The sequence below is a fragment of the Mesoplodon densirostris genome, chromosome 19 (genome assembly GCF_025265405.1).
Source record: "Mesoplodon densirostris isolate mMesDen1 chromosome 19, mMesDen1 primary haplotype, whole genome shotgun sequence".
NCBI classification, from domain to species: Eukaryota; Metazoa; Chordata; class Mammalia; order Artiodactyla; family Ziphiidae; genus Mesoplodon; species Mesoplodon densirostris.
Window position 1 is genome coordinate 32,120,449 of NC_082679.1, and position 27,673 is coordinate 32,148,121.

Here is a 27,673-nt window from a genome sequence, read left to right on the forward strand (position 1 = left end):
GTACAGAGTTTCATTTGGGGAAGATTAAAAAGTTGTGGAGCACACACTGTAACTACGGAAGCCCGCACGCTTTACGGCCTGCATGCTGCAACTACTGAGCCCGCGAGCCACAGCTACTGAAGCCCGTGCGCCTAGAGTCTGTGCTCTGCAACAAGAGAAGACACCGCAGTGAGAAGCCTGTGCACCGCAACGAAGAGTAGCCCCCGCTCACCGCAACTAGAGAAAGCCCGCACACAGCAACGAAGACCGAACGCAGCCAAAAAAAAGAAAAAAAACAAGTTCTGGAGCAAAGTTTCAGTTATGCAGTATAAACAAGTTTTGAAGATCTATACAGCATGGTGCCTATAACTAATAGTGTAGGGCCTAGCCGCTCCGCGGCATGTGGGATCTTCCCGGACCGGGGGCATGAACCCATGTCTTTTGTCTTTTGTTACGTATTCTTACCACACACATTAAAAAAATAAATAAAGGGGGCAGGAGGAAACTTTCCGGAGGTGTTGGATATGTTTTTGGCCTTGATGGTTGGTGATAGTTTTACAAGTATGGTTATATACATGAAATATTTTATGTGTCAGTCATACTTCAGTAAAGTGGTTTAAAAAAAAGTTCTATAGATGGATAGTAGTGATAGTTTCACAAGATGTGTATGTCTTTTTTTGTTTTTTTAGCGTCTTTATTGGAGTATAATTGCTTTACAGTGGTGTGTTAGTTTCTGCTTTATAACAAAGTGAATCAGCTGTACATATATCCCCATAACTCTTCCCTCTTGCATCTCCCTCCCTCCCATCCTCCCTATCCCACCCCTCTAGGTGGTCACAAAGCACTGAGCTGATCTCCCTGTGCTATGCGGCTGCTTCCCACTAGCTATTGGTTTTACACTTGGTAGTGTAAATATGTCCATGCCACTCTCTCACATTGTCACAGCTTACCCTTCCCCCTCCCCGTGTTCTCAAGTCCATGCTCTAGTAGTTCTGCATCTTTATTCCCGTCCTGCCTCTAGGTTCTTCGTGACCATTTTTTTTTTTCAGATTCCATATATATGTGTTAGCATAACAGTATTTATTTTTCTCTTTCTGACTTACTTCACTCTGTATCACAGTCTCTCGGTCCATCCACCTCACTACAAATAAATCAATTTCGTTTCTTTTTATGGCTGAGTAGATGTGTATGTCTTCATGCCATAGAACTGCACACTTAAAAATGGTTAAAATGGTAAATTTTATGTATATTTTACCACAGTTTTTAAAAAAAGGGAAAAAATTTCTTTAAATCAGAACATTGACAAAGAAAAGGTTGAATTATTTTAAAAATTTCTTTATTCCAAATGTATTTATTTTATAGTTTTATTTATTTATATCTTTTTATTATTTTTTTAAATAGATCTTTATTGGAGTATAATTGCTTCACAATACTGTTTCAGTTTCTGTTGTACAACAAGATGAATCAGCCATATGCATGCATATGTCTCCATATCCCCTCCCTCTTGAGCCTCCTCCCCACCTTCCCTATCCCGCCCCTCTAGGTTGTTGCAAAGCACGGAGCTGATCTCCCTGTGCTATGCAGCTGCTTCCCACTAGCTAACTATTTTACATTCGGTAGTGTATATATATGTCGATGCTACTCTCACTTCACCCCAGCTTCCCCCCGCACCCCGCCCCGTGTGCTCAAGTCCATTCTCTATGTCTGTGTCTTTATTCCTGCCCTGCTACTGGGTTCATCAGTACTATTTTTTGTTTTGCGGTATGCAGGCCTCTCACTGTTGTGGCCTCTCCCATTGCGGAGCACAGGCTCTGGACGTGCAGGCTCAGTGACCATGGCTCACGGGCCTAGCCGCGCCGCGGCATGTGGGATCTTCCCAGACCGGGGCACGAACCCATGTCCCCTGCATTGGCAGGCGGACTCTCAACCACTGCGCCACCAGGGAAGCCCAGTACCATTTTTTTTTCTTTAGATTCCATATATATTCATTAGCATATGGTATTTGTTTTTCTGTTTCTGACTTCACTCTGTATGACAGATATTGAGCTCCATGAGCTGTTTGTATATTTTGGAGATTAATTCTTTGTTTCCTTTGCAAATATTTTCTCCCATTCTGAGGGTTGTCTTTTTGTCTTGTTTATGGTTTCCTTTGCTGTGCAAAAGCTTTTAGGTTTAATTAGGTCCCATTTGTTTGTTTTTATTTTCATTACTCTAGGAGGTGGGTCAAAAAAAATCTTGCTGTGATTTATGTCAAAGATTGTTTTTCCTATATTTTCCTCTAAGAGTTTTATAGTGTCTGGTCTTACATTTAGGTCTTTAATCCATTTGGAGTTTATTTTTGTGTATGGTGTTAGGTAGTGTTCTAATTTCATTCTTTTACAAGTAGCTGTCCAGTTTTCCCAGCACCACATATTGAAGAGGCTGTCTTTTCTCCATTGTATGTTCTTGCCTCCTTTGTCATAAATTAGGTGACCCTATGTGTGTGGGTTTATCTCTGGGCTTTCTATCCTATTCCATTGATCTATATTTCTGTTTTTGTGCCAGTACCATACTGTCTTGATTACTATAGCTTTGTAGTATAGTTTGAAGTCAGGGATCCTGATTCCTCCAGCTCCGTTTTTCTTTCTAAAGATTGCTTTGGGTATTCGGAGTCTTTTGTGTTTCCATACGAATTGTAAAATTTTTTGTTCTAATTCTGTGAAGAATGTGATTGGTAGTTTGATAGGGATTGCATTGAATCTGTAAATTTCTTTGGGTAGTAGAGTCATTTTCACAATGTTGGTTCTTCCAATCCAAGAACATGGTATATTTCTCCATCTGTTTATATCACCTTTGATTTCTTTCATCAGTGTTTTAGTTTTCTGAGTACAAGTCTTTTACCTCCTTAGATAGGTTTATTCCTAGGTATTTTTTTCTTTTTGTTGCGATGGTAAATGGGATTGTTTCCTTAATTTCTCTTTCTGATTTTGTGTTGTTAGTATATAGGAATGCCAGAGATTTCTGTGCATTAATTTTGTATCTTTCAACTTTACCAAATTCATTGATTAGCTCTAGTAGTTTTCTGGTGGCATCTTTAGGATTCTCTATGTATAGTATCATGTCATCTGCAAACAGTGACAGTTTTACTTCTTCTTTTCCAATTTGTATTCCTTTTATTTCTTTTTCTTCTCTGATTGCCATGGCTAGGACTTCCAAAACTATGTTGAATAATAGTGGTGAGAGTGGACATCCTTGTTTTGTTCCTGATCTTAGAGGTAATGCTTTCAGTTTTTCACCATTGAGAATGATGTTTGCTGTGGGTTTGTCGTATATGGCCTTTATTATGTTGAGGTAGGTTCCCTCTATGCCCATTTTCTGGAGAGTTTTTAATCACAAATGGGTGTTGAATTTTGTCAAAAGCTCTTTCTGTGTCTATTGAGATGATCATATGGTTTTTATTCCTTAATTTGTTAATACAGTGTATCACATTGATTGATTTGTGTATATTGAAGAATCTTTGCACCCCTGGGATAAATCCCACTTGATCATGGTATATGATCCTTTTAATGTGCTGTTGGATTCTGTTTGCTAGTATTTTGTTGAGGATTTTTGCATCTATGTTCATCAGTGATATTGGCCTGTAGTTTTCTTTTTTTGTGATATCTTTTTCTGGTTTTGGTATCAGGGTGATGGTGTTTTCGTAGAATGAATTCGTAGAATGAATGAATTCCCCCCATCTGCAATCTTTTGGAAGAGTTTGAGAAGGAGCGGTGTTAGCTCTTCCCTAAATGTTTGATAAAATTCACCTGTGAAGCCATCTGGTCCTGGACTTTTGTTTGATGGAAGATTTTTTTTTTAACCTTTCATTTATTTATTTATTTTTTGCGGTACGCGGGCCTCTCACTGTTGTGGCCTCTCCCGCTGCAGAGCACAGGCTCCGGACGCGCAGGCTCAGCGGCCATGGCTCACGGGCCCAGTCGCTCCGCGGCACGTGGGATCTTCCCGGACCAGGGCACAAACCTGTGTCCCCTGCATCGGCAGGCAGACTCTCAACCACTGCGCCACCAGGGAAGCCCTCATTCATTTATTTTAAATCCTTTGTTCATAGGAATTTAGAGACTATTTTCAAACTAGTACAAATATTTTATAAATAATATCTAGCAGTTTATTAACCAGTGGAGTATACCGCACAACAAACTACCTCACATCTTTCAGGAAGAAAAAACACTAAATTTGAAAAGTAAAAAGATGTCACCCACTGAATTTGGACACAATTAAAATGTGCTTTAAATATTTGTTTGGGGGGGGTCACACACTTCTACTCAATTAAGAGAAACATTTATACAGTCCAGGTCTTCTATTTTCTTTACCCCCATCATGCCATGAATTCATAGGGAATGGGCTCCAACAGTTCAGGATCCTTTCCATTGGTTCTCACAAAGTGTGCTTCTCTGAGTGGAGCAGGCTGGTGCTTCAGTTGAACCCAAGTACCTTTCTCTTTGTCTTCCTTCTTTTTCTGATCATTTTCCTTCACCCGTTTCAGGAAGCTGTCTCGGCTCTTAGAGTGCTTAATATGCTCGATACGCACATTAATTCTCTTGGCAAGAATCTTGCCCTTAACTTGTTTGTTTACAATGATGCCAACAGCATGCTGGGTGACATTGTAGATTCTCCCAGTTTTGCCATGGTAACATTTCTGGGGTATTCCTTTTTGAACAGTGTCCTGATATCCACAGTATCACCTTTCTTGTAGATTTACATGTATGTGGCCAAAGGAACAACTCCATATTTTCTAAAAGGCCTAGAGAACATGTAGCGGGTGTCCCTCCTCTTTCCCTTTGTGTTGGTCATTTTGGCGAATTACTGGAAGATGGTGGTTCCGGCCGAAAAGCTGTTGGAAGATTTTTAATTACAGTTTCAATTTCATTGTTTGTGATAGGTCTGTTTATATTTTCTAATTCTTTCTGGTTCAGTCTTGGAAATTTGTACCTTTCCAAGAATTTATCCATTTCTTCGTGGTTGTCCATTTTATTGGCGTATAGTTGTTTGTAGTAGTCTCTTATAATCCTTTGTAATTCTGCAGTGTCAGTTGTGATTTCTCCTTTTTCATTTCTAATTTTACTTATTTGCATCCTCTCCCTTTTTTTCTTGATGAGTCTGGCTAAGGGTTTATCAATTTTGTTTATCTTCTCAAAGAACCAGCTTTTAGTTTTATTGATCTTTGCTATTGTTTTCTTCATTTCTATTTCATATATTTCTGCTCTGATCTTTATGATTTCTTTCCTTCTACTGACTTTGGGGTTTTTTTGTTCTTCGTTCTCTAGTTGCTTTAGGTGTAGGATTAGATTGTTTATTTTGATAGCTTTATTTATTTATTTATTTGTTTAATTTTTAAAGAAATATTTATTTGGTTGCGTTGGGTCTTAGTTGCGGCTCGCAGGCTCCTTAGTTGCAGCTCCAGGGCTCCTTAGTTGTGGCTCGTGGGCTCCTTAGTTGTGGCATGCAAACTCTTAGTTGCAGCATGCATGTGGGATCTAGTTCCCCAACCAGGGATTGAACCTGGGCCCCCTGCATTGGGAGCGTGGAGTCTTATCCACTGCACCACCAGGGAAGTCCCTGTATGTATTTTGAGACTTATGTGACTAGTTTAATTTTCACTTGTGATTGATCTGATAGAATCTAATTACGTTCAGTTAGGATTTCTTATGGTGTGACGATGAATAGAATTTTTCTGTAGATTAGCACAAAATTATATGTATGATGAATCTGATACTCGCAGAAGATATTCATGCATTTATTTAAGGACACTCTGCTTATGGACTTGATTGAGTTGTGGCCACATGGTAGAATCATCATGGGGTTTGAGATCAGAGGGTCTTCAGAGGTCATTTATTCCAGTCCTTTAAAAAATTGATAATTTGAATCTCAGAGAGGTTAAATGACTTTACCAAGTTTCAAGTTAGTGGAGTGACTTTATCTTTAGTTGAAACCAGGGCTTCTTACTAGCCCTAGTTTATAATGGATCTTAGTTATAGGGAATCTGGTCCTGTTGGCCTAGCTCTGTGATTTCAAATAAAACTGGGGGTTGGTGTTTCACCTCCTCTGCTGGCTGCCACTGTGTTTCCTATGGCCCATGCAGATAATGGTGTTCTGCTTAATGAGCTTGATAAGGGCAACGCCTAAACCAGTTACTTCAACACAGGGTTCTCAATCTGAGGAAGTTAAAAAAGAGAATTGATGACTGGAACCCACTTCTCAGAGATTCTGATTTAATAGGTCTGCAGTGGGTGGTGGCTTTCACGTCATATTTAAAAAATAATAATCATATGCAGCACGGATTGAGAAGTACTGCTTAAAACCCACTTTTAGAGCGTGGGTTCTCAAATCCGGCTAATTGTCAGAATCCCTTGGACCCCCTTGCTATAAGAGGGATTCCTTGTTGAGGTGGGGGATGAGATGCTGGAAGTCCTCTGAAATTATGCTCAAAATGGAATAGCTTTGCCTTCCCACTAACTTTTCTGTATTGATTAATACCAGACCAGGTGAATGAAACAACTTCAAAATAGTTATGTGGGCAACAGACATCATCTTAATGAGGTGAAGTTTGGCTAAGGCTTTGTAACACTATCGTTTTTTGGATGAAAAGTAAAAATGCTTATTAAGGAGTTTGAGATTATGTGTAAGATTTTTAAAAAATTTGGTCTTGTACTAAAAGTGCTTTTTTCCTTTTTTTTTCTTGGCGAGGAGGGTGTCTGGGGTTGTTTTTAAGGAAGGAAACATGTTTACATTGTTGGAGAGGTACAGAGGGAAGTGTGTTTTTGTATTTAAATGTGAAGACAGGGCACCTTCAATGCCCTTTATCAGTTAGACTCAAACCACCTGTGTTCATATAGATTTGAATTCCCTTAATGGAATATTAGATAAATCACATGCAGTTTATGACCCAGAGATTTTTCTTAAATTATAATTATGGAAATAAGGCATGAATTTATTGTCCTTGTAAAAACTCAAAACGTTACGAGAAGTCAGGAGTCTCCTTTGACCACCATTCTTGTTCTTAGCCCCAGCCTCTTCTTCAGAGGTAATGATTGTTTCCAATGTCCTGTGGATCCTCCCAGAACTTTTCCTACTGGGTGGACTTTATTTTGTAAATTTTGTTTTTTTCCAAATAATGTATCTTGGAAATTTTTTCGTGTCAGTTCATGTGCTGTGTAGAATTCAACTGTGTAGTTGTACCGTAATTTTTAAAGCCATTTTCCTACTGGTGAACACAAATGTTGTTTCCACTGTTTCCTATTCCAGTGCTGCAGTGAACATTCTTGTGGATGCCTCTGTGTGCACATGTGCTGTGATTGCTGGGGCAAAATGCTAAATTGTCCTCCAGCCAGGTCATGTTGCAGAAGTGTCGAGGGGAACTCAGGAGAATTTTCTGGACTTCATTGAATTTGCAAATATTTCAGTGAAGACACAAGAGTAGCAGAGCAATTTTTTTGTTTATAATTGTCAAAAATTTGAGGAGTGTTTTGGGTTTGCTCTGCAGACCCTGAATGTCTTCATGCCCAGTGCCATTGTGCTGGCTGCTGACTTGGAAATAGTTTATAAAAAACGCTGAATTAGGTTAGTGATGTGAAGATGATTAACAGATAATGGTAGCCAGAATAATTGTGTCAAAACAGCAAGAAATATCAAGAGGATTTGATGAGTTCTGCGTTTTCTTTGGTGCTTGCCTTTCATAATAGTGTTAGAAACTTTACGTTTTATATTCAATAATTTGTATTGTATATTTGATCAACTTGACTGTAAAATAACAACAAATACACCATTTCAAAGAAGCTCTTCATTAAAAATTATCAACTAATAGTAGTCTCCATACACTCTTATTTAAGTGTCATTGTAAAAGATCCATTTAAAAAAATACAATTTTCTTCTACTTGAAAGATCTTATTGCTTCTCCTAGTTTACATTTTGCATGGTCTTTTCCATGTATTTACATAGTCTACGATGCAGTGTTTTTTGGAGAGGGTAGAACACATTTTCCTACATGACTATATACCAAGGTTTACTAAAGCACGCCCTTGTTGTTGGACATCTAAGTTGCTTTTCATTTTCTGTTGTGAATAAAGCATGAGAAACATACTTATAAGTGTTGTTTACTTTTGAGCCAGTTTCTCCATCTGTGTTCCTCAAAGTAAAATTGCTGGTCTCATTGTGTGTTAGAAAGACTGTGAAGGTTAACGGTGAATGAGGGAAACTGTTACCACTTTTCTGAAGGCTCCCAGGCTCCTACCCCGCACCCCACTACCCCCAAGGAGATTTGGGCTTTATCCGTTTACTTATTTTTGTCATGGAATAGTGGTTGTGAGATTTTTGCCCCATGGGTTTGTTGGTGTGTGTGTTTGTTGAGGTATGTGTAAATGTGTTGGCTGTATTATTATTCTACTTTGAAGTTTCTAGTGTGTTAATGTTCTGATTTTTCTCACACGTATCACTTTCTTATCTGAAAGTGAGGTAATAGTGAACTTGGCACCACTGAATTAGAACATTGGCAGTTTGTCCTTGACCAGAAGATCATATGAGGGATTCAGCAGTTCCAGAAACGGGTGGTTGTGTCTTCCAATGGAGAATGTCAAAGAGTTATTCAGATTTATATAACTTTCCGTAAAATGAGACAAGACTTCCTAAGTAATGGTAAACTTAAGGACATATAAATATATGCTCATTGTTAGGGAAGTTAATGGTGAAAAGAGTTTTTGTTTTTGTTTTTTTGTTTTTGACTTTCTGTGGATGCTTGAGGATTATCCTGTGAAACCAGCAGTGCCCAGGAGGGAGCTGAGATGGGCAGGCGCAGATTCATGGACTCTCTAATGACATGTGGAGAAGCTATTAGGACTCTCGGATTAGATTGATGTTGGGTTAAAAGTTCTGAATGCCTTAGATACGTGTTGACCCTGGGATCCCTAGGTCCTTTTTGGGTCTTTCAGTATTTCAAAAAGTGTAACAATTTGCCTGTTACCTTGGTCCATGTGCTAAGTAAAATGTCAAGTCGTTTTGTTTTGGGTTTATGTTAAGTCATTTACTACCTGGATATACAAGGCTTCTTTCTGTTGACTTATAGACTCTCCTATTCCTCTTATTTTGCTTTGTGGTAACATACAAATTAAGGCAGAATCTTTTGGGGTCTGTAATGGCAGCTTGTCCTTTCTTTTTCTTTTTTCCCTAATAATAGCCTCACTGAGATATGTACAGTTCAGGTGTTTTTTAGGATATTCACAGAGTTGTGCAGCTATCATCAGAATAAGTTTTAGAATATTTTCATCACCGCCAAAACAAACCTCATATCCACTAGCAGTTACTTTCTGTCTCTACGGATTTGCTTATTTTGGACATTTCATATAAATGGAATTATATAGCATAGGTGTCCTTTTGTGTGTGCCTTCTTTCACTTAGCATGTTTTTAAGGTTCATCCATGTTGTAGTATGTATCATTCCTTTATGTGGCTGAATAACATTTCAGTGTGTCCACATTTTGTTTATCCATTCATCAATTGATGGACACTTGGATTATTTCCACTTTTTGGCTATTGTGAATAATGCTGTTACAAACAGCTTTTGCGTGGGTATACGTTTTCATTTCCCTTGGATAGATACCTAGGAGTGTTCCTTCTTTTGGTTCTTAGTGTCATTTTGAGCCTGGTGTACTTTTACATCTCCCATACTTAAGTGGAAGTAGTGTTTTGGCTAAAAGAAAAAAGAAAGATCTAATTGTGTTGTGTGTGTGTGTGAGAGAGAGAGAGAGAGAGAGGGAGAGGGAGAGGGAGAGGGAGAGAGAGAGAAAGAATGACTATGAGTGGCTCTAGGGTTATTTCTACCCTGATCTTATTTGTACAGTTTTGATATAACTGGCAAAGTAGCAAAGCTCCAAGTTGCGGTTGCTTCCAGGTTCTGGCTTATTTGGGAATTTTTGCCTTTTATTGACAATTTTCAGTTACCTGCAGTAAGTAATTATGAACCAATCGTAACTGTATTACTAGCCTGGTATGAATTTAATTGTATGTAGAAATGCTGCAGTTTTTACATTAATTCTAATGGGAATTAGTGTTTTTTTAACTTGCAATTTTGGAGGCAAGCAAAAATTGTAAGACCAATTATGGTCTCAGAGTGAGAGATAGAAAAGTCTGGCTAGTGAAGGCTGATTGACAACTCTTGACTGCTTGTTAATGGCAGCTTAGATCTATGGGTAGAGGGGAAGATGGGAAGTAGAAGGTGCTCTTGATGGTAGATTGGGAACATGGCCTGTGTCTGGGCTGTCTGCTCATTCATTGTGTAGAATGGCTAAAGGAAGTTTTAATTCCTTATTATGTAAACTTTTGATTCTTAGTCATTTCAAATTTTTATTATTAACTATTTCAAACATGTGGAGAGGATACAGAATAGCAATGAACCCCTGAGTACCCACCATCTGGATTTAACAAATTTGACTTTTCCCCTTTTTTTTCCCTTCCTCCCTCCCTTCTTTTGTTCCATTTTTTTTTCTTTTTTTCCTTTACGTAAGGAATATAACTTTTCAGATACACTTGAACACTGTTTGGCATACCTCCCATTTACCTCCCTCCTTTCCCAGAGCTAACCACTCTTGCAACGCTGATGTTTTTACACTTCTATGTTTACATCCATAGCAATATATACCATTGGTGTCTATATTTTTAAACATTACATAAATGGTTTAATTTTTAATTCTAACTCTGTAGCAGTGTTTCTCAAATTAAGATCTTCAAAAAATATTTTTGGCAGATATCCAGTGTCAGCTTAAGTTTTTCTTATTGTGATAAAATATACATAACATAAAATTTACCATTGTTAAGTATACAGTTCAGTGGCATTAAGTACATTCACATCACTGTCCAACCGTCACCACTATCAGTTTCCAGAATTTTTCGTCATTCCAAGCAGAAACTATCTACCCATTAAACTGTCACTCCCCATTCCCCCCTCCCCTCCAGCCCCTGGTAACTAACCTCTGTTCTGCTTTCCCTCTGAATTTGCCTATTCTAGGTACTTCATATAAATGGAATCATACAATATTTGTCCTTTTGTGTCTGGCTTATTGTTTCACTTAGCATAATGTTCTTAACATGCATGTTATGACATATGTCAAAATATCCTTCGTTTTTAATGCCAACTCATATTCCACATTTTGTTTATCCATTCATCTGTTGATGGACATTTGGTTTGTTTCCACCTTTTGGCTATTGTGAATAATGCTATGAACATTGGTGTATAAGTATCTTGAGTTTCTGCTTTCAATTCTTCTGGGTTTATACCTAGGAGTGGAATTGCTGCATCATATGGTAATTCTACTTTTTAAGGAACTGCCACAGTTTTCCACGTGAGCTAATCATTTTATATTCCCACCAGCAATGCAGGAGGGTTCCGATTTTTCCACATCTCACCAACACTTGTTAATTTCTGTTTATTTGATAATAGCCATCCTAATGGGTTGAAGTAATCTGATGGTACTGATTTGCATTTCTCTAATGACTATTGATGTTGAATATCTTTTCATGTGCTTATTGGTCATCCATAGATCTTCTTTGGAGAAATGTCCATTCAAGTCCTTTGTCCATTTTTGAATCGGGATTTGATTTTGTTGTTGAATTTTAGGAGTTCTTTGTATATTTTGGATATTAATCCCTTATTGGATATATGATTTGAAAATATTTTCTCCCATTCTGTTGGTTGTCTTTTCACTCTCTCTCTTTTTTTTTTTTTTGCGGTACGTGGGCCTCTCACTGTTGTGGCCTCTCCCGTTGCGGAGCACAGGCTCCGGACATGCAGGCTCAGCAGCCATGGCTCACGGGCCTAGCCGCTCCGTGGCATGTGGGATCTTCCTGGACCGGGGCACGAACCCTTGTCCCCTGCATCGGCAGGCGGACTCTCAACCACTGTGCCACCAGGGAAGCCCCCCAGCACCATTTTCTGAAAAGACTGTCCTTTCTCCATCGATTGCTCTTGACACCCTAGCTTGAGTTATTTTTATTATAATGTAAGAATGCACACAAGGATAAATTTCTTATGTTTAAAAAAGGTTACAAAAACAAAACAACCAGGTAAGTACAGATAAAATGACAGAATCAATAAAATTAAAATGAATTTATGGGACAGATGATGTTTTACGCAAATCATATTGCTACTCTCAATGTAAATATGATATTGCCAGCTGTGGTGTTGGGAATGCACTGGAAATGCCTTTAGTACCTTGCCATGTGACAACTCAGTTCTCTCATCATTTTTCTCTATTCTGAAAGCTGTAGAAATGTTCAGGGGTGCCATTTGACCTTTACTTGGCATATATGTGTGATACATGTATCAGGTCTTACCCTGTTCTTTACTGTTAGTACAGACCAATTAAAATCCTATTCTTTGGCCTTAGCTTGATGGTAAACACAACAGCACATGTGGGCTGGGGAATCCTTGGGCAGCTCTCTGTTTCCAGAGAAGCATCTAGATGATCCAGAACAAGCTCATGCTAATGTTATTAGAGTAATATTGAAGTGAAAACACACAATTTAAAAATTCTCATAGAGAACGTATGGACTTGGAAGAAGTATCTACAGGGCCAGTTTGAGACACCTTTCTTTCTTTCTTTCTTTCTTTCTTTCTTTCTTTCTTTCTTTCTCTCTCTCTCTCCCTCCCTCCCTCTCCCTCCTTCCCTCCCTTCCTCCCTTTCTTTCCTTCCCATGCCACGCGCGTGGCACGTAGGATCTTAGTTCCCCGACCAGGGATCAACCTGCGCCCCCTGCACTGGAAGCAGGGGAGTCTTAACCAGTGGACTGCCAGGGAAGTCCCAGGTTCAGTTATTTTTATTATAACTTCAGGGTTTTAAAAAATTGCTTGTCTTTAGTGATTTTATATATTATTGTTTTTTCTCTTGATTACAACCAAAATAAAAGCTGGTATTCTTAATCTCAGATCCTGATGTATGTGTTTAAATATAATTTTACTGCCAAAAATCTGTCAAAGTTGGCTTTTATTATGTTAGTTTTGTTTTTTGTGGATAACATGACCCTCGAATACCATGTCTTCTCACTGTTAAATTCTCAACTGAGTTGTCCCTATTTGAAGTGTAAGACTGCCAATTTGATTTTAAAATATTGGAAGTGAATTATGGTGAGATAGAGCTGTGAAGAAAGAAGCTTCATGTTCCTCTGGTTATAAATGCCTTTGGCATTTGTTTCTACTTGAAGACAACTTTTTCCTAATGCTTTTTTGAGGGAAGAACGTCTCACCTCTTCAGATAGGTCTGGGGGCAAGTGGCTAAGAGACATGAACTAAAGCCCTGCGCTGTCTCCTGACAGGAAATCCCTTTCACACTCTCTCTCTAGTGTTCTAGTATGTAAGTGTGTTTCCTGTTTGTGTGAACTCCTATTTTTAGCGCCTAAAATCAAACTCGTATCTTCTATGCCTGACATGAAGTTTTATGACATGTGGACGTGAGTGTGGGTAGGTGTACATACGTCAGCTCAGGGTCCCTTCCTCAAGAAGTGCTTTTCTGTACTGCGTCCTGGGTCTGGGGACACAGAGCTGAATCGGAGAGTTGAGTCGGAGCAGGGAGGCCTGTGAGCAGGGCATTTGCTGTGAACTCGCTTGGATTGACTGCTGGGCAGGAGGTAGGACTAAGACTAGAGGGTCAGGAGCACTGAGGAGGAGCTAAAGTAACACTGCTTCTGGGAACTTGACTGAGGAGGTGCTAGTTGAGCTCTCAGAGAAAGGCTGAGTAAAAAGGTATTCCAGGCACAGGGCCTGCCTGTACAAGGGCGGGGCTCTTGAAGAGGCCTGGCATGTTCTAGCACAGTTCTTTGTGGCTGTACTGGGGGGAAGAGGCATCAGGAAATGACACAGATAGCTTGAGGAAGGGTGATCACGTGGAAGATGGCCCAGAGAAGGGGAAAGCTAGGGGCAGGGAGACCAGTTTGGTTTCCATTTTGGGGAAACAATAACTCAGGGGAGAAAATGCAAGCAGGAAGGCTAGGTTTTGGAAAAAGACAAGGAATTTCATTTTGAATGAGTTTGAGGTGACATATAGGTAGAGGAGTCTAGCCGGCAGCTGGAAATATAGGACATGTGTGTGTGTGTGTGTGTGTGTGTGTGTGTGTGTGACAATTTCTTTGTAAAAATCAAATTCTAGAGCCTCCTGAAGGTGTCACTCAGACTGCTCTAGGGATTGCCCCAGGGCTTGCTGTTATTCACTTCTCTTGGTGCCTACTTGCATTTGAAAAAAATCAAACAGTACAAAAGGCTATATAAATCCCTATACCTCAGACCTCAGTCCCACCCCCCCCACCCCCACCCCCGCCAAGAGGAAACCACTGCGAGCAGTTTTTATGTATTCTTCCAGAAATTTGTCTTGCATATACACACACATTTAAGTCCCTAGAAGGGGTGAGTCAGACAGCAGCAGAAACTTACTACTATACTCACTGCATCATGCATGCAGTAACTTCCCAACTGTGTCATGTGCCAGTTGCTGCGTGCCCCGGTTTGGGGTCCCTCTCTGCTCAAGTCTTCTAGCTGCCTGATGTGTAGCCTTTTGGTCTGCAAAGCTCGATTATTAGAGTAAGTTGAGTCTTTTTCCTTTAAATGTTCATTTTCTTTAATGATATTTTTCCTTGTTACAAAGATCTTGTTATGAAACTATACAATGGTAATGAACATGTATGCATTTTAAATGATAGACTATATATATCAGTGTATACTTTAGAAAAAGTGAGTCTCTTCCCACCCCCAAATTCACTCACCAGGTTTAATCACCGTAAACAGTATGGTATACAGACCATGTTCTGTGGGGCGAAGCTTTGCGGAAATACACACACACATGTATTTTTCACATGGAAAATATAAAGAAGATGACAAGTGACCTGTAATCTCTCCAAACAGATAATGATGATTCCTGTTAGAAAAGCAGACAAACAAATAAACATTAGTGGTTTTTAAAAAATTATAAGATTATACAGAGTGATATGAAATAAAAAACTAAAGTGTCCCTACCTCTCCTGCCATGTCCTGTCCCTACAGCCATCACTGTTAACAGTTCTCCTTCCAGAAAACTTGTAATGCAAATAGAAACATACTGTGACTCTCTCTCTTTGTGTGTGTGTTTTTATTTTATTTTTTAAAATTTATTTTATTTATTTATTTGGCTGTGCCGGGTCTTAGCTGCGGCGCGCGAGATCTTCGTTGCGGCATGCGGGATCTTAGTTGCGGCATGAGGGATCTCGTTCCCTGACCAGGGATCGAACCTGGTTCCCCTGCATTGGGAGCATGGAGTCTTACCCACCGGACCACCGGGGAAGTCCCTGTGTGTGTCTTTTAATGTACATGAAAGGGATCCTTTCTTTTAAACATAACAAATCTTAGATCTTTCTCTCTCAGCTCGTATAGCTCTTCATCATTCTTTTTAATGGGTTATTGGCTATAGTTCAAGGGAAGATCAATGAGTACTCCTGTGATTATTTAACTGGATCCCATTGATGGACATTGAGGCAGTTTTTCAATTATTTAGTATCCTAAATCATGCTGTGGTGAATATCCTTGTTCCCTCATGGAAATATTTCTGAAGGGGATTTGTTTTTAAACAGCTTTACAAAAAACTGCACGTATTTCATGCAGATATCCAACTTGATGAGTTTGGACATATGCATACCCCCCATGAAACCATTACTACAATCAAGGTAATAGATACATCCAGCACCTGCAAAAGTTTCCTTGTGTCCCCTCACTTGTTTTGTGGTAAGAATACAACATGAAATCTACCCTCTTAACAGATTTTTAAGTGCATAACACAGTACTGTTAACTATAGACACTGTGTTGTACAGCATATCTATAGAACTTATTCATCCTGTTTAACTGAAACTTTATACCCATTGAACAACTCCCCACCCACACCCCCATGCCAGCCCCTGGCATCCACCATTCTGTTCTCTGCTTCTATGAGTTTGTTTTAAATATTGCATATAAGTGGAATCATACAGTATGTGTCTTTCTCTGATTGGCTTATTTTACGTAGCATAATGTCCTTCAGGTTTGTCTTTGTTGCAAATGGCAAGATTTCCTTTTTTAAGGCTGAATAATATGTCATTATAGGTATAGACCATGTTTTCTTTATCTGTTCATCTGTCAATGTACATTTGGGTTGTTTCCATTATCTTGGCTATTGTGAATAATGCTGCAGTAAACATGGGACTGCAGATAAGATACTCTTCCAGGTCCTGATTTTAATGAAATAATGGGATTTTAAAAATGATTTATATAAACATTATTTATCACTAATTAATACAACCACCTCTGGAGAGGTTGTAGTAATTTATATTTTTACACACAGCATGTGAGTGCCTTTTCCATATGTCCTTGTCAAAATTGGTTATTACTAGCCTTAAAATTTGGGGGGGGAAGTAATTGACTAATTGAATAGAACTTTGTCCATGCCTTCATGTAAGTCTGAAGTTATAATTAATGAGGACTTCAGTTATGGAAACTGGAAAGCTTGACCTTGATGTGGCGGTGTTCTCAGGCACATTGCAAGCTGGGCAGGTGTCCCTCAGGAAGCAGGGTTAGCCCCTGGACAGATTTTGGCTGAACTGCAGGGGGGCAGTGTTGAGCAGAGGGGCCAGCAGTGGGGGATCTGCCTGCCTTGGCCTGGAGGCATCAGGGAGACTGCCATGTTGCCTCTGGTTTTGAGGGTACAGAAGCTCCTAAGAGACTCACACCGCCACCCTGGGCAACCCAGCTGAAAGGGTGTGAAGCAGTTCTTCCCTTTGATAGCCAGAGAAACTGAGCCTTTGAGGGCCATTTTGAAAGGCTAACATTTCTCCCTGGTGGAACTTTTCTCAGAGCAGAAGCAATTTTTTTTTTTCATGTCTCTGTTTTGACCTAAATTATCTGTGGGGTTGTACTTTTTAAAATACAGAAGCTATTTTTTGTTGATATTTCTTCCTTGTCACTTTAAATTTTTGTATTATCATTAATTTTGAGATTAACGTAAGTTTTACCCCAGCAAATTAATTTTGATTCTGTTTTTTTGGGGGGTGGTATCCTCTCCAGTTGTATAGTAGCACCTACTTTATCATATTGCTTTTATATTATGTACTTTTCCTTTAAAAACAGGGAGTGGGTGTGCTTTCTTGCTCACTTTATCTTATAAAAAGAAAACATTGATATCCTGATAGAGGTCACTGTATTTTGATCACTCAGGAGTTTGGATCACAGGAGAGTTGTATTTTATAATTTAAGACGAGAAACCGTAAGGCTGAGTATGTAGCATACAGCAATATTTACTAATTAATCATATTGAGTTTTGACCCAGATGTGGGAGAAACTAAAGTTTTCTCTGAGTCGTTGATTTCAGAGGCATAAAGTTGCATTAATATGTGAAAGCAGACTTGCAAAGTTTCTCTAGTTTCCAGCCTTTATTAGGTCATCATGTCACTCAGAAGTGTGCCAGGAATGTAGTAGTTACTCCAAAAGTGGGATTCAGTTCCTTCAGGATTTTTGAAGCCCCTAGATAGACATGGCACCATGCCAGTAAAATTATGCAGTCCACAGGGATAGAGCCCCTCAGAATTATTTTTAAATCTTTACTGGAAATTTATTTCCGAAATATACCAACATTTCTCACTTAGTTCTTTAAGCATTTTACAAGTAGCTAGTTAAATATAGACAAGATATAGGTAATGATGTTTGTGTTTGGTGTGGGTAAGGAGATGACCCTGGCAGGCTTGAGATGGGTTCTCTTGTTCTTACTGTTCCAGTACATTTTTGTTTTAATAGCCCTCCCTTTTTCCTTTATTCCTCTTTCCCCCTTTCAATATGGCAAATGCAAATCTACAGATAAGCTGTAGAACCATATTTTCCTAAATGGGAAGATGGTTCCATGGATTTTTAAAGTTTAGGGTAGTCTTCATTTAAGGATTTGTCACGTAACACTGTAATATCTTGTCTCCAAATTAATGTGCTAATTAGAAACCTAAAAGCCTAGTGATAAACAGGAATTTTAGAATCTTCTCCACTTTTTACCAAGTTCAGAAATCTCTTATAAGACCTTTGTTTGCTTCATGGTCATCTAGTTTTTTAATTTATACTTGTAGTGACGGGGACCTTACTACCTTGCAAGGCAACCCCTTTCCATTTCCCGAAGCTATCATCATTGGAAAGCACTCCTGTTCATCTGCAACCTGCCTGTGGTGGAACAGTGCGGAATATATATATTACACATCACAGAACTACTTCAAATGAGTATTTCTTTTCATCATTAGATGGAAACTACCCAGTGCAAGGATCATGTGTGACTAGCCTTTTTCCTTGTAATGCCCTGAACATAGGCACTCAGTAGTGTTCAGAGGATGAATTCTTACTTAGTTTCATATGACTTGAAGATTAACTGGAAGACAGGCTAAATATTTTTTGCCTGTATTTGAATTAGAAAATGTGTAAGTGGGCCTTTGTAGAATAGATAACAGTCAAATTTAGGAGGTTTTTTCCATTGGTTAAAATGGAAGTATTCTACAGTGATGTGCTTTTGAACCACAAATAAACTCTGATACATAGCAAATGATCCAGTTAGATAAGAAGTCCATTTATTTTGTTGTTTATTTGTGGCCCTCATCCCTGCCAAAAGTGCAGAAGAGTAAAGCAAGCTGTAAACTCTGTAATGACTAGTCATTTTAGCTGTTGTCTTTAAGAAGCCAAAGGGGATACCTTAGAGAATGTATTAAAACCTGGGAAGCGTAAAAAAAAAATCAGAAGATCCTAGGGTACCTAGAAGCATACCAAGGAAGACTTGATTCCACCTGCAGAACTCCCTGGAGTTTTAAAATCCAGTTTTCTGTGGTATTGCACAGTGAACAGGCAGAACACTGCTATAAATCATTCCTTACCAAATGGCCCAGGGTTTGAAACTAAGGGGCTGAAAAGGCTCCCTGTTGCCAACCCCTTGGTTGTGCCTGAGGATACCGAGGCCAGAAAGTGCCAGTCGCATTTCAAAAAGAACATAGCTGCCCTCAGGCAGAGCCTGAGTCTGGAACTCAAGTTTTTTTGACTCTGTCTAAAAATAAAACATCAGAAGAGGCAGAAACTGTTGATTGCTTACTCAGCCACATTTTAAATGTTATAGCCAGTGGCGGTTGGGACTTAAGACATTTTTCTTTCCTTTCTTTATAACCATTTTGGATCTCCTGGTGTTTCTAGCTTCCTCTGAATCCTGTACCCGCTCTGGACCTGAATAGGCTTGCCACTGCGGGCACACCCCTCCTTCCAGATTCTGTTACTTCGAGGCTGCACTGCCTACCACTGCCCCCCAGCATGCTCCCCTCTGGCACGTGGCACCCATTGCTATTTAACTAGTGCCCTTCTCCTGGCTTCCCGGTCCATCACAGCTGTGCTAGACTGAGACACCATGAGAACAACCTCACTCCGGCTTACCTCCAGCCGCCTGGAGCCTGGCCTCCCACCGTGTCTGCGTCCAACACAAGTTTAGCAGATTTCCTCCCATTTTATATTCAGTTTTCCCTCCTAAAGGTAGCTCTTCACAGTTGCGCCAGCTTGTTAAGGAATGCTATTTTCGTTTTCTTCTATTCTGCAGTAGTAATTGACTACACCCAGCCCCTTAGCCAGCCTAGTTTTTCCTTTCATCTTGTTCATCGATGCCCCCAGCCTCTCAGGCCTCAGCCCTTGCAGGTGTCCTCACTCCTGTCTTTCCATTGCTGGTCATGCCCTGCGACCCAGCCATTGTGTCTGTGTGTGTGGCACTTCTGGAGCCCATTTCTCTCCTTCCACCATCCTCCAGGCCTTCAGCTAGTTCTTCTACAGTTGCAGTAATTTATGAGCCATTCCTCCGCCTCCAGTCTCGTCTCTTTCCCAATCCATTGTTTGCACCACTGCCAGATGAATCTTCTTAAAATGCTCCATTTTTTAAGTCAGTCTTTCCTTGGTCCCTCTCAGAAGCATTTAAATAGTTCCGTTACCACCGGGGAAGGTCTGAACTTCTTAGCTTTTTGTTCAAAGCCTGCTGTCATCAGGTGCTGCCTTCCTCTCAGCTGCTGTTCCTCCCTTTACTCCTCCCTCCGCCACAGGCTGTGCCCTTTGCTCGGTGCTCCCTGAGTGTGCCTCGTACCTCTCGGTCTCTGGAAGTCTTCTTAGCTCCTTCATGGAGCCTTGTCTGCCAGCCATTCTTTTCAGGTCTTTGCTGATATTCGCTGGCTGACCTATTCATTTGACACTTAATTCACTAAGCAAACATTCTGAAAGACACGCTGTTTTGCTCCTGTGAGGAATGGATTACAGAGGGGTTAGAGGGTCATCCCCACTGCCAGGAAGCTTGTCTTTGTCACCTAGATTCTGTATCTTCTTGTGTTCATATCCACTGGATCAGAAGTGTAAAGGCAGAGGCCAGGCCTTACACTTGAAATTTAAGAAATTTAAAAATCACCAGCGCCCAGCAAATATTCTGCACAGGCAGATAATACATGCTGTGGGAGCTGCTAGGACACTTCTATTAAAGCTTCTTGGAATTTGGAATTTCTTGTTTTATTTATTTTGGCATTTTGAATAAATTTTGTACGTTCCCATTTTAGCATGAATTGTAACTTTAAAATTAAGGTGAGACCAGTCATCATCAAAAAATCTAGAAAGAATAAATGCTGGAGAGGGTGTGGAAAAAAGGGAACACTCTTGCACTGCTGGTGGGAATGTGAATTGGTACAGCCACTGTGGAGAACGGTATGGAGGTTCCTTAAAAAACTACAAATAGGGCCTCCCTGGTGGCGCAGTGGTTGAGAGTCCGCCTGCCGATGCAGGGGATACGGGTTCGTGCCCCGGTCTGGGAGGATCCCATATGCCGCGGAGCGGCTGGGCCCGTGAGCCATGGCCGCTGGGCCTGCGCGTCCGGAGCCTGTGCTCCGCAACGGGGGAGGCCACAACAGTGAGAGGCCCGCGTACCGCAAAAAAAAAAAGAAAAGAAAAAAAAAAAACTACAAATAGAACTACCATATGACCCAGCAATCCCACTACTGGGCATATACCCTGAGAAAACCATAATTCAAAAAGAGACATGGGGCCTCCCTGGTGGCGCAAGTGGTTGAGAGTCCGCCTGCCGATGCAGGGGATACGGGTTCGTGCCCCGGTCTGGGAGGATCCCATATGCCGCGGAGCGGCTGGGCCCGTGAGCCATGGCCGCTGAGCCTGCGCGTCCGGAGCCTGCGCGTCCGGAGCCTGTGCTCCGCAACGGGGGAGGCCACAACAGTGAGAGGCCCGCATACCGCAAAAAAAAAAAAAAAAAAAAAAAGAGACATGTACCAAAATGTTCATAGCAGCCCTATTTACAATAGCCCGGAGATGGAAACAACCTAAGTGTCCATCATCGGATGAATGGGTAAAGAAGATGTGGCACATATATACAATGGAATATTACTCAGCCATAAAAAGAAACGAAATTGAGCTATTTGTAGTGAGGTGGATGGACCTAGAGTCTGTCATACAGAGTGAAGTAAGTCAGAAAGAGAAAGACAAATACTGTATGCTGACACATATATATAAAAAAAATAAAATAAAATTAAGGTGAGAAATTTATGCATGTAAAATCATCAGCTGAGTTATCCTGTAGACTTAATCAGGTAAGATTATTTAAGCTAGTGATCGCTCATCAGTCTGGCCCTGCTCATATGAACTTTTCTGCTTTTTTTTTTCAGTCTGCATGAAGAAATAAGTGATTTTTATGAATACATGTCTCCAAGACCAGAGGAAGAGAAGATGCGAATGGAGGTGGTGAACAGGATCGAGAGTGTGATTAAGGAGCTCTGGCCCAGTGCTGACGTGAGTACCTGTCTGGGTCGGAGAGTGCTTAGGTGGTAACATCCCTGTGTATGTGCATCTGTAGAGTTGTGATCTAATGAAATTTTAAAAGCAAAGAATTTTCTTCAGCCTTTAGAATTTTGGGCTTCCTAATTATTTGCATTGAGTTGGATGACTTACTTAAAACTGTTTCTTTGCAGTACTGAATAGCAGCTACTAACTGCAAACTATTTTTAGGAATCATTACTATAAAGAGAAGAAAGACAAATAAACCCTCCTTGTAGTAGTGGGTTATTTGGATGTGATGTATCAAAACGCTGTTACTATTTTGTTCCAGCCTGTCCGTATGAACATTACATAATTGTGTACAGCTGAATGAAGATGTCAAGTAGGAATTTCTTATGTCATTTGAAATTCGTCTTCATAGGCTAATGCGGGCGTGTGTTCTACTTTCCTGAAACTGCTTTTTTCTTCTCTTTTTCTAATCACTCCTTGTCTCCCAGTATAGCTCCCACCCAATGAACAAAACTTTTGCCCAAGATTTCCTCTGCTTATTTGTGGTTCTTATTGTTGACGCTCACTTTTTAGGGCTCCTTTGAGGGTCTGTTGTACAATTTTGTGCATTCGAAGAAGTAACTTATTAGAATCCATTACATTGTACATTGTGTTATATAGCTTTTCTTTAGACTCCGTCATGGGCTGGTGAAGGTGAAGCCAGGGAAGTTTTTCTGGTCCAGTTGGCATAACAAAGAAGCTTCAAATAAGATACTGTAGGTACAGGGAAGAGGGGAGGACACTAATAATATTTTGTTGAGCAGCCACTGTATGCCACGTTGTTTCTCCTGTGTGATCTAGATTGACGGCTTTCACCTGGAGACAAGTTTCTGCCCCACGAGGCATCTGGCAATGTCAGAGACATTTTTTATTATCGTGACTGGTGAGGTTCTCCTGGCATATAATGAGTAGAGGCCAGGGAGGTTGCTAAACAGCACATGATGCACAGGACAGCTCCTCAACACAAAGAATTATCTGCCCTGGATGCTAGTAGTGCTGAAGCTGAGAAGCCCTGATCTAAATCCGTCCTCCTCCTTCTGAGGTGGGGGATTTTATCCACAGTTTTTTTGCAGATGAGGAGCACGAGGCTGTGATTAGGTTCCTGGGTCCATCTCACCTCAAAAGTTGAACGTTTTCCATTGTTCATCCTTTATTGCAATTACTTGCAGACACATATTTGCCTGAGTCTTCCACTGTTCTCTGTGGTTTGAGATAGGATATGTCCTGATTTTATGCCACAGCATGATGTTATAATGACAGTGCCTGGTGTTCTCTGTGGAGATGGCCTATAGGCTGGCACTTGTCCTGGAACTGAAGTAGCCTGACCCTAATTCAGTAATCTATGAGAAGATTCCTTTTGAGAGAACAAAAGTTAAGGATTTGTGATTATATCTCTAGATTATCAGGGAACATTAGTGACCTGAACATTACTTTCGAAAGGTTTCTATTTAAGTCTACATATTTGATATTTGATATTTGAACCTAATAAGTTTAAGCTATATTCCGAATGTCTGCCTATAAGCCACGGGATCCCGCTTCATGAAAGCATGGTGTTAGAAAAAAAGTGCTCTTGTAGTACTAAAAATTACCAGTAGAGGGTGGCAAAACCCTGCATTTCTCCATAGCTTGGTGGCTTTTCATCTGATATTTTAATATAACAATTTTTTCTCTTTTAGGTCCAGATATTTGGAAGTTTTAAAACTGGCCTGTATTTACCTACTAGGTTAGTACATTTATGGCACTTTTAAGGGACTGTACATTTTTTTAGAGTGTATGCACTTTGACTGTTGAATGTGTAAGAGTTGAAACAAAGCAGATTTATGAAACAAAAATTCACATACCTGTATTTTATTTGAATTATCTTGAGGTAGAATATCACTGCAGAGAACTGTTCAACCCCATAACTTAACCCACTAACACAGATGTTAATGTAATATTATGGTAAAACACCTGATTATGCTCTAGAACTTTGTATTCTCTGGAATGCCAGGTCTCTCATTTTTTATTAAGAACTCATACTATTAACTCCTGTTCCAGTGTTCTGATTCAGAAAATCAGGGTACAAACTCTTCTCTGGGGGAAGTCTTGGTCTTTTCAGGCCTCTTGTTTGTTTCGGTCTTCTCAAATGAGGGCTGTCTTGGCCGATAGCTGGGGGTGGGGTGTGTGTGTTGTGGGTGATTTGGGGGTTAGTAAGACTTCCTTGAGGAGTGAGTACCCGTTCTGTAAGAATTGAAATGCTGTGGTCTTTACGAAGCAAAAACTCTTATGATGTTTTTGTTTTTACTGTGGTAAGAGCACTCAACCTGAGATTTACCCTTTTAACAAATGTTCAAGTGCACTATAGGCATCCATCATTTTTTTTCATTTGAGTTTGATTCAGTCTACTTTACCCAAACTTAAAATGTGTTAAAGTGGATGGATCCTAGCAATTTCCATTCTTCCCATTGCTGTCTTAGGCCTACAAAAGCCGTAAAATATTCAACTTTGAGTCTATTAATATTTTTCCTTGTTTAGGTTCTGAGCCTCAGCAAAACCTGAGTCACTCTTTCTAATAATTTAATTAAATTTTATGAACAGTACTACATTTACCTAGTTCAGATTTGAAAAGAGCACACACGTAATTACAATGAAAAGTCTGGATCCCACCTCTCTCCCCCAGTTTCTCTCCTTGGAGGAGCTGCTATTACCAGTTCTTTGCATATCCTTCCAGAGATATTCTATGCATATAAAAGGAAATGTGTGTTTCTTCCTTTTGTACACAAATGGTAGCATACTAGATACACTGCCTGCATCTTGCTTTTTATACTTAATAATGTAAGTCACAATCAGTTAATCCCATTCACTTGGAAGGTCTTAAGTTTTTTAGTACCAGAAGCCTTTATGAACAGGAAACGTTAACTGGTGTTTTTGAGGTGTTACTTCTTTTAAAATCACCCCGGGAAATGACCAGGAGAAGGAGGAGTTTGTTAAAATCACCAGTTTCCACTTCCTCTCTAAAAACAGTCCTCACCAACACATTTAGTCTTCATTGGGCGGGGTGAGAAAGAGTTCCGTTGTACTAACCTGCTATCTGTAGCTTGAATGAGTTAAAGTAAGTACAGTTTCTCACTTCTTGGAACAACTCTTGTGTGTGCTCTGTGTTCAGTGACATCGATCTTGTGGTGTTTGGGAAGTGGGAGAACCTACCCCTCTGGACCCTGGAAGAAGCTCTTCGGAAGCATAAGGTTGCAGATGAGGATTCGGTGAAAGTTCTAGACAAAGCAACTGTAAGTTCTTCAACATTTCATCTTAAACTCTCTAGGTTACTTATGCATGAAACTTGTAAAATTAAGATTTAATTTTGGTGAGCACCTCGGATTGTGAGTGCATTATTCCTTCCTTTTGTTAATGATCACAGTGCTGTACATAAAAAGTTGTGTTTGTGAGACAAGTGAATTATTCTGGTTGTACATTTCTTTAAAAAGTATTGTTCAATTTATCATACATAATACTGTAGAGATTTTTTAATATAAAAACGTAAGTAAAAATGTGGATACCTGATAAAGTTTATAGTTGCACAGCTGTTACTTTTCTATCATATTTTGTATCCTTGAAGAATTGTATTAATTGAAATTTTGTAAATCAAGTCATATTTTAACTAACGGAATGGACATTAAAGAATTTTCACAGAAGCTCATTTTAGAAATAAATATGTCTATTTTAGAAGTTTGGATTTTTGCATATTAGGTTTTATTAGAGCAAAACAACTTGTATTGTTTTTTATTAAAAGCTGTTAATTTGGAAATCCAGTTCTGTACACAAAGTTTGCTGGCCTGAGTTTTCTAATGCACGGTAGAAATAGAGCTTTTTTTTTTTTTTTTTAAAGAATTCCTGATATCGCATATAAATCATCCTATCATTGTTCATTTGAGAATCATTCTTACATTTTAAGTCCTCTTGTTAGGTTGTTTTTTGGGCTGTTTGCAAAACTGACCAAAAAGGCCAGTGACTTACTGTGTGTGACTTAAGAATCTAGCAGTTTTCTTACTGGAAACAGTTTGGTGCTGTGGGCTGATATTCATAATTCTTGATTTTCTTGAGTTGGAAACTGTTCTCCAAAGTATATTAATGTTGAGAAAGTTTTTGTTACCTGATTTAAATACTCTCAGTTAGTAGAAATTACAAAATATATTGCATGAGGTTAAATGCTAAATATGTAATGTAAAATATCTAGAAGGCCAAGTCAACTATGGTATGGAGTGTTCAGAATACTCAGTGTTTTTTTATGTCCTCATGAGGAGGTCAAGACCTCAAGTCTGATAACCTTCCATCCCCTGATTTTGTCATTTAATTTCGTTAAAGTATTTAAATTTTACCTGTCTTCTCTTTCTAGGTACCTATTATTAAATTAACAGATTCTTTTACTGAAGTGAAAGTTGATATCAGCTTTAATGTACAGAATGGTGTGAGAGCAGCTGACCTCATCAAAGATTTTACCAAGGTCAGAGAATTTATAGTGTTTATTCAGTGAAAATATTAGAAATGGAGTTGCATTTTGAGATTCTGTTGTGGTGGTGTTCTGATATACTTGGCTAAACTATTTTTATATGTGTATCGCTGACAAATGCTTCTTTTCTGTGCAGTGGTTTTACTTTCCTTGAATCTGCTTGTAATAGTAATTTATAATGTGACCTCAAGTAAGAATTAAGGGTTGAGGAATCTTTTGAAGAACTTCTCTCCAAGAGTTCAGATTAAGACCCTCTCTAGGGAGCCTTTTCTAGATTTTAATCCCCAAGTCACCTGTAAGATAGGTCCTGCAGGTGTCCTTATCTTATCTTGAAGTGGTTTAAGTCTGTTTCTGCTTATTCTGTTTTCTTCCCAGATAGGGCAGAATTTGTCAGCATCATCTTCAGAACATTTCACATGCTTAAACCCATCAGCTTTTTTCTCCCAAAACTAAAACTGTGAACTGCTTTGGCTTATGTAGAATATCATTCCTCTCCATTCACAATGGTTTTTTTTCTTTAATAAATTTATTTATTTTATTCATTTATTTAATTTTTGGCTACATTGGGTCTTCGCTGCTGCACGCGGCTGCTGAGAGCGGGGGCTACTCTTCGTCGCAGTATGCGGGCTTCTCACTGCAGTGGCTCCTCTTTTTGCGGACCACAGGCCCTAGAGCATGCGGGCTTCAGTAGTTGTGTCGCATGGGCTCAGTAGTTGCAGCACGCGGGCTCTAGAGCGCAGGCTCAGTAGTTGTGGCGCACGGGCTTAGTTGCTCTGCGGCATGTGGGATCTTCCTGGACCAGGGCTCGAACCTGTGTCCCCTGCATTGGCAGGAGGATTCTTAACCACTGCGCCACCAGGGAAGCCCCCACGATGTGTTTTTTTTTTTTTTTAGCAGCTCTTCAGGTTCACCTTTTTCTTTTCATGTCAGAAAAAATGTTAACTCCCCTGTGGTAAACATTATATTCTTGTATAAATGAGGAGAGTATAGAAAAGCAGAAAAAGAAAAGAAATGTTATCTGTAATCCCACTCTTTAGGAGGTATTGGGTGTGTATAAAGTTTCTTTTTACCAGAAAGAAACTTTTTTAAAAATTGAGAATAATACGTATGATAAAAAATCTTACCAGTATAAAAGGGTAGTGAAAAGTGAGTCACCCTTATACCTTATATGCTTAGATCAGCTTCATAGGATGTGCCTTCATTGGCTTTTTTTCTTTGCTTTTTATCCTCTTCTTGAAATTTTTAACAAAAGGAATATAGAACACTATATAAAGATGTCTAATACTTTTTTTCTAACTTAATATTTTGGTGCGTTTTTCTCTATCAGCACAGTC

The 27,673-nt window shown here is 39.6% G+C and overlaps 1 protein-coding gene and 1 pseudogene across 2 annotated transcripts in view; one reads left to right on the plus strand and one right to left on the minus strand.

Moving 5' to 3' along the window:
- The window catches only part of TENT4B (terminal nucleotidyltransferase 4B), a 60,814-nt gene that overhangs the window by 22,519 nt on the left and 10,622 nt on the right, over positions 1 to 27,673 (plus strand). For both annotated transcript variants that reach the window (XM_060084609.1, XM_060084610.1), the window contains exons 2-5: positions 21,697 to 21,820; positions 23,530 to 23,576; positions 24,999 to 25,119; positions 26,226 to 26,333. In XM_060084609.1, the coding sequence (XP_059940592.1) occupies positions 21,697 to 21,820; positions 23,530 to 23,576; positions 24,999 to 25,119; positions 26,226 to 26,333 (400 nt within the window). The remainder of the gene's footprint in view (positions 1 to 21,696; positions 21,821 to 23,529; positions 23,577 to 24,998; positions 25,120 to 26,225; positions 26,334 to 27,673) is intronic.
- LOC132480343 (large ribosomal subunit protein eL21-like) lies at positions 4,334 to 4,827 on the minus strand (annotated as a pseudogene).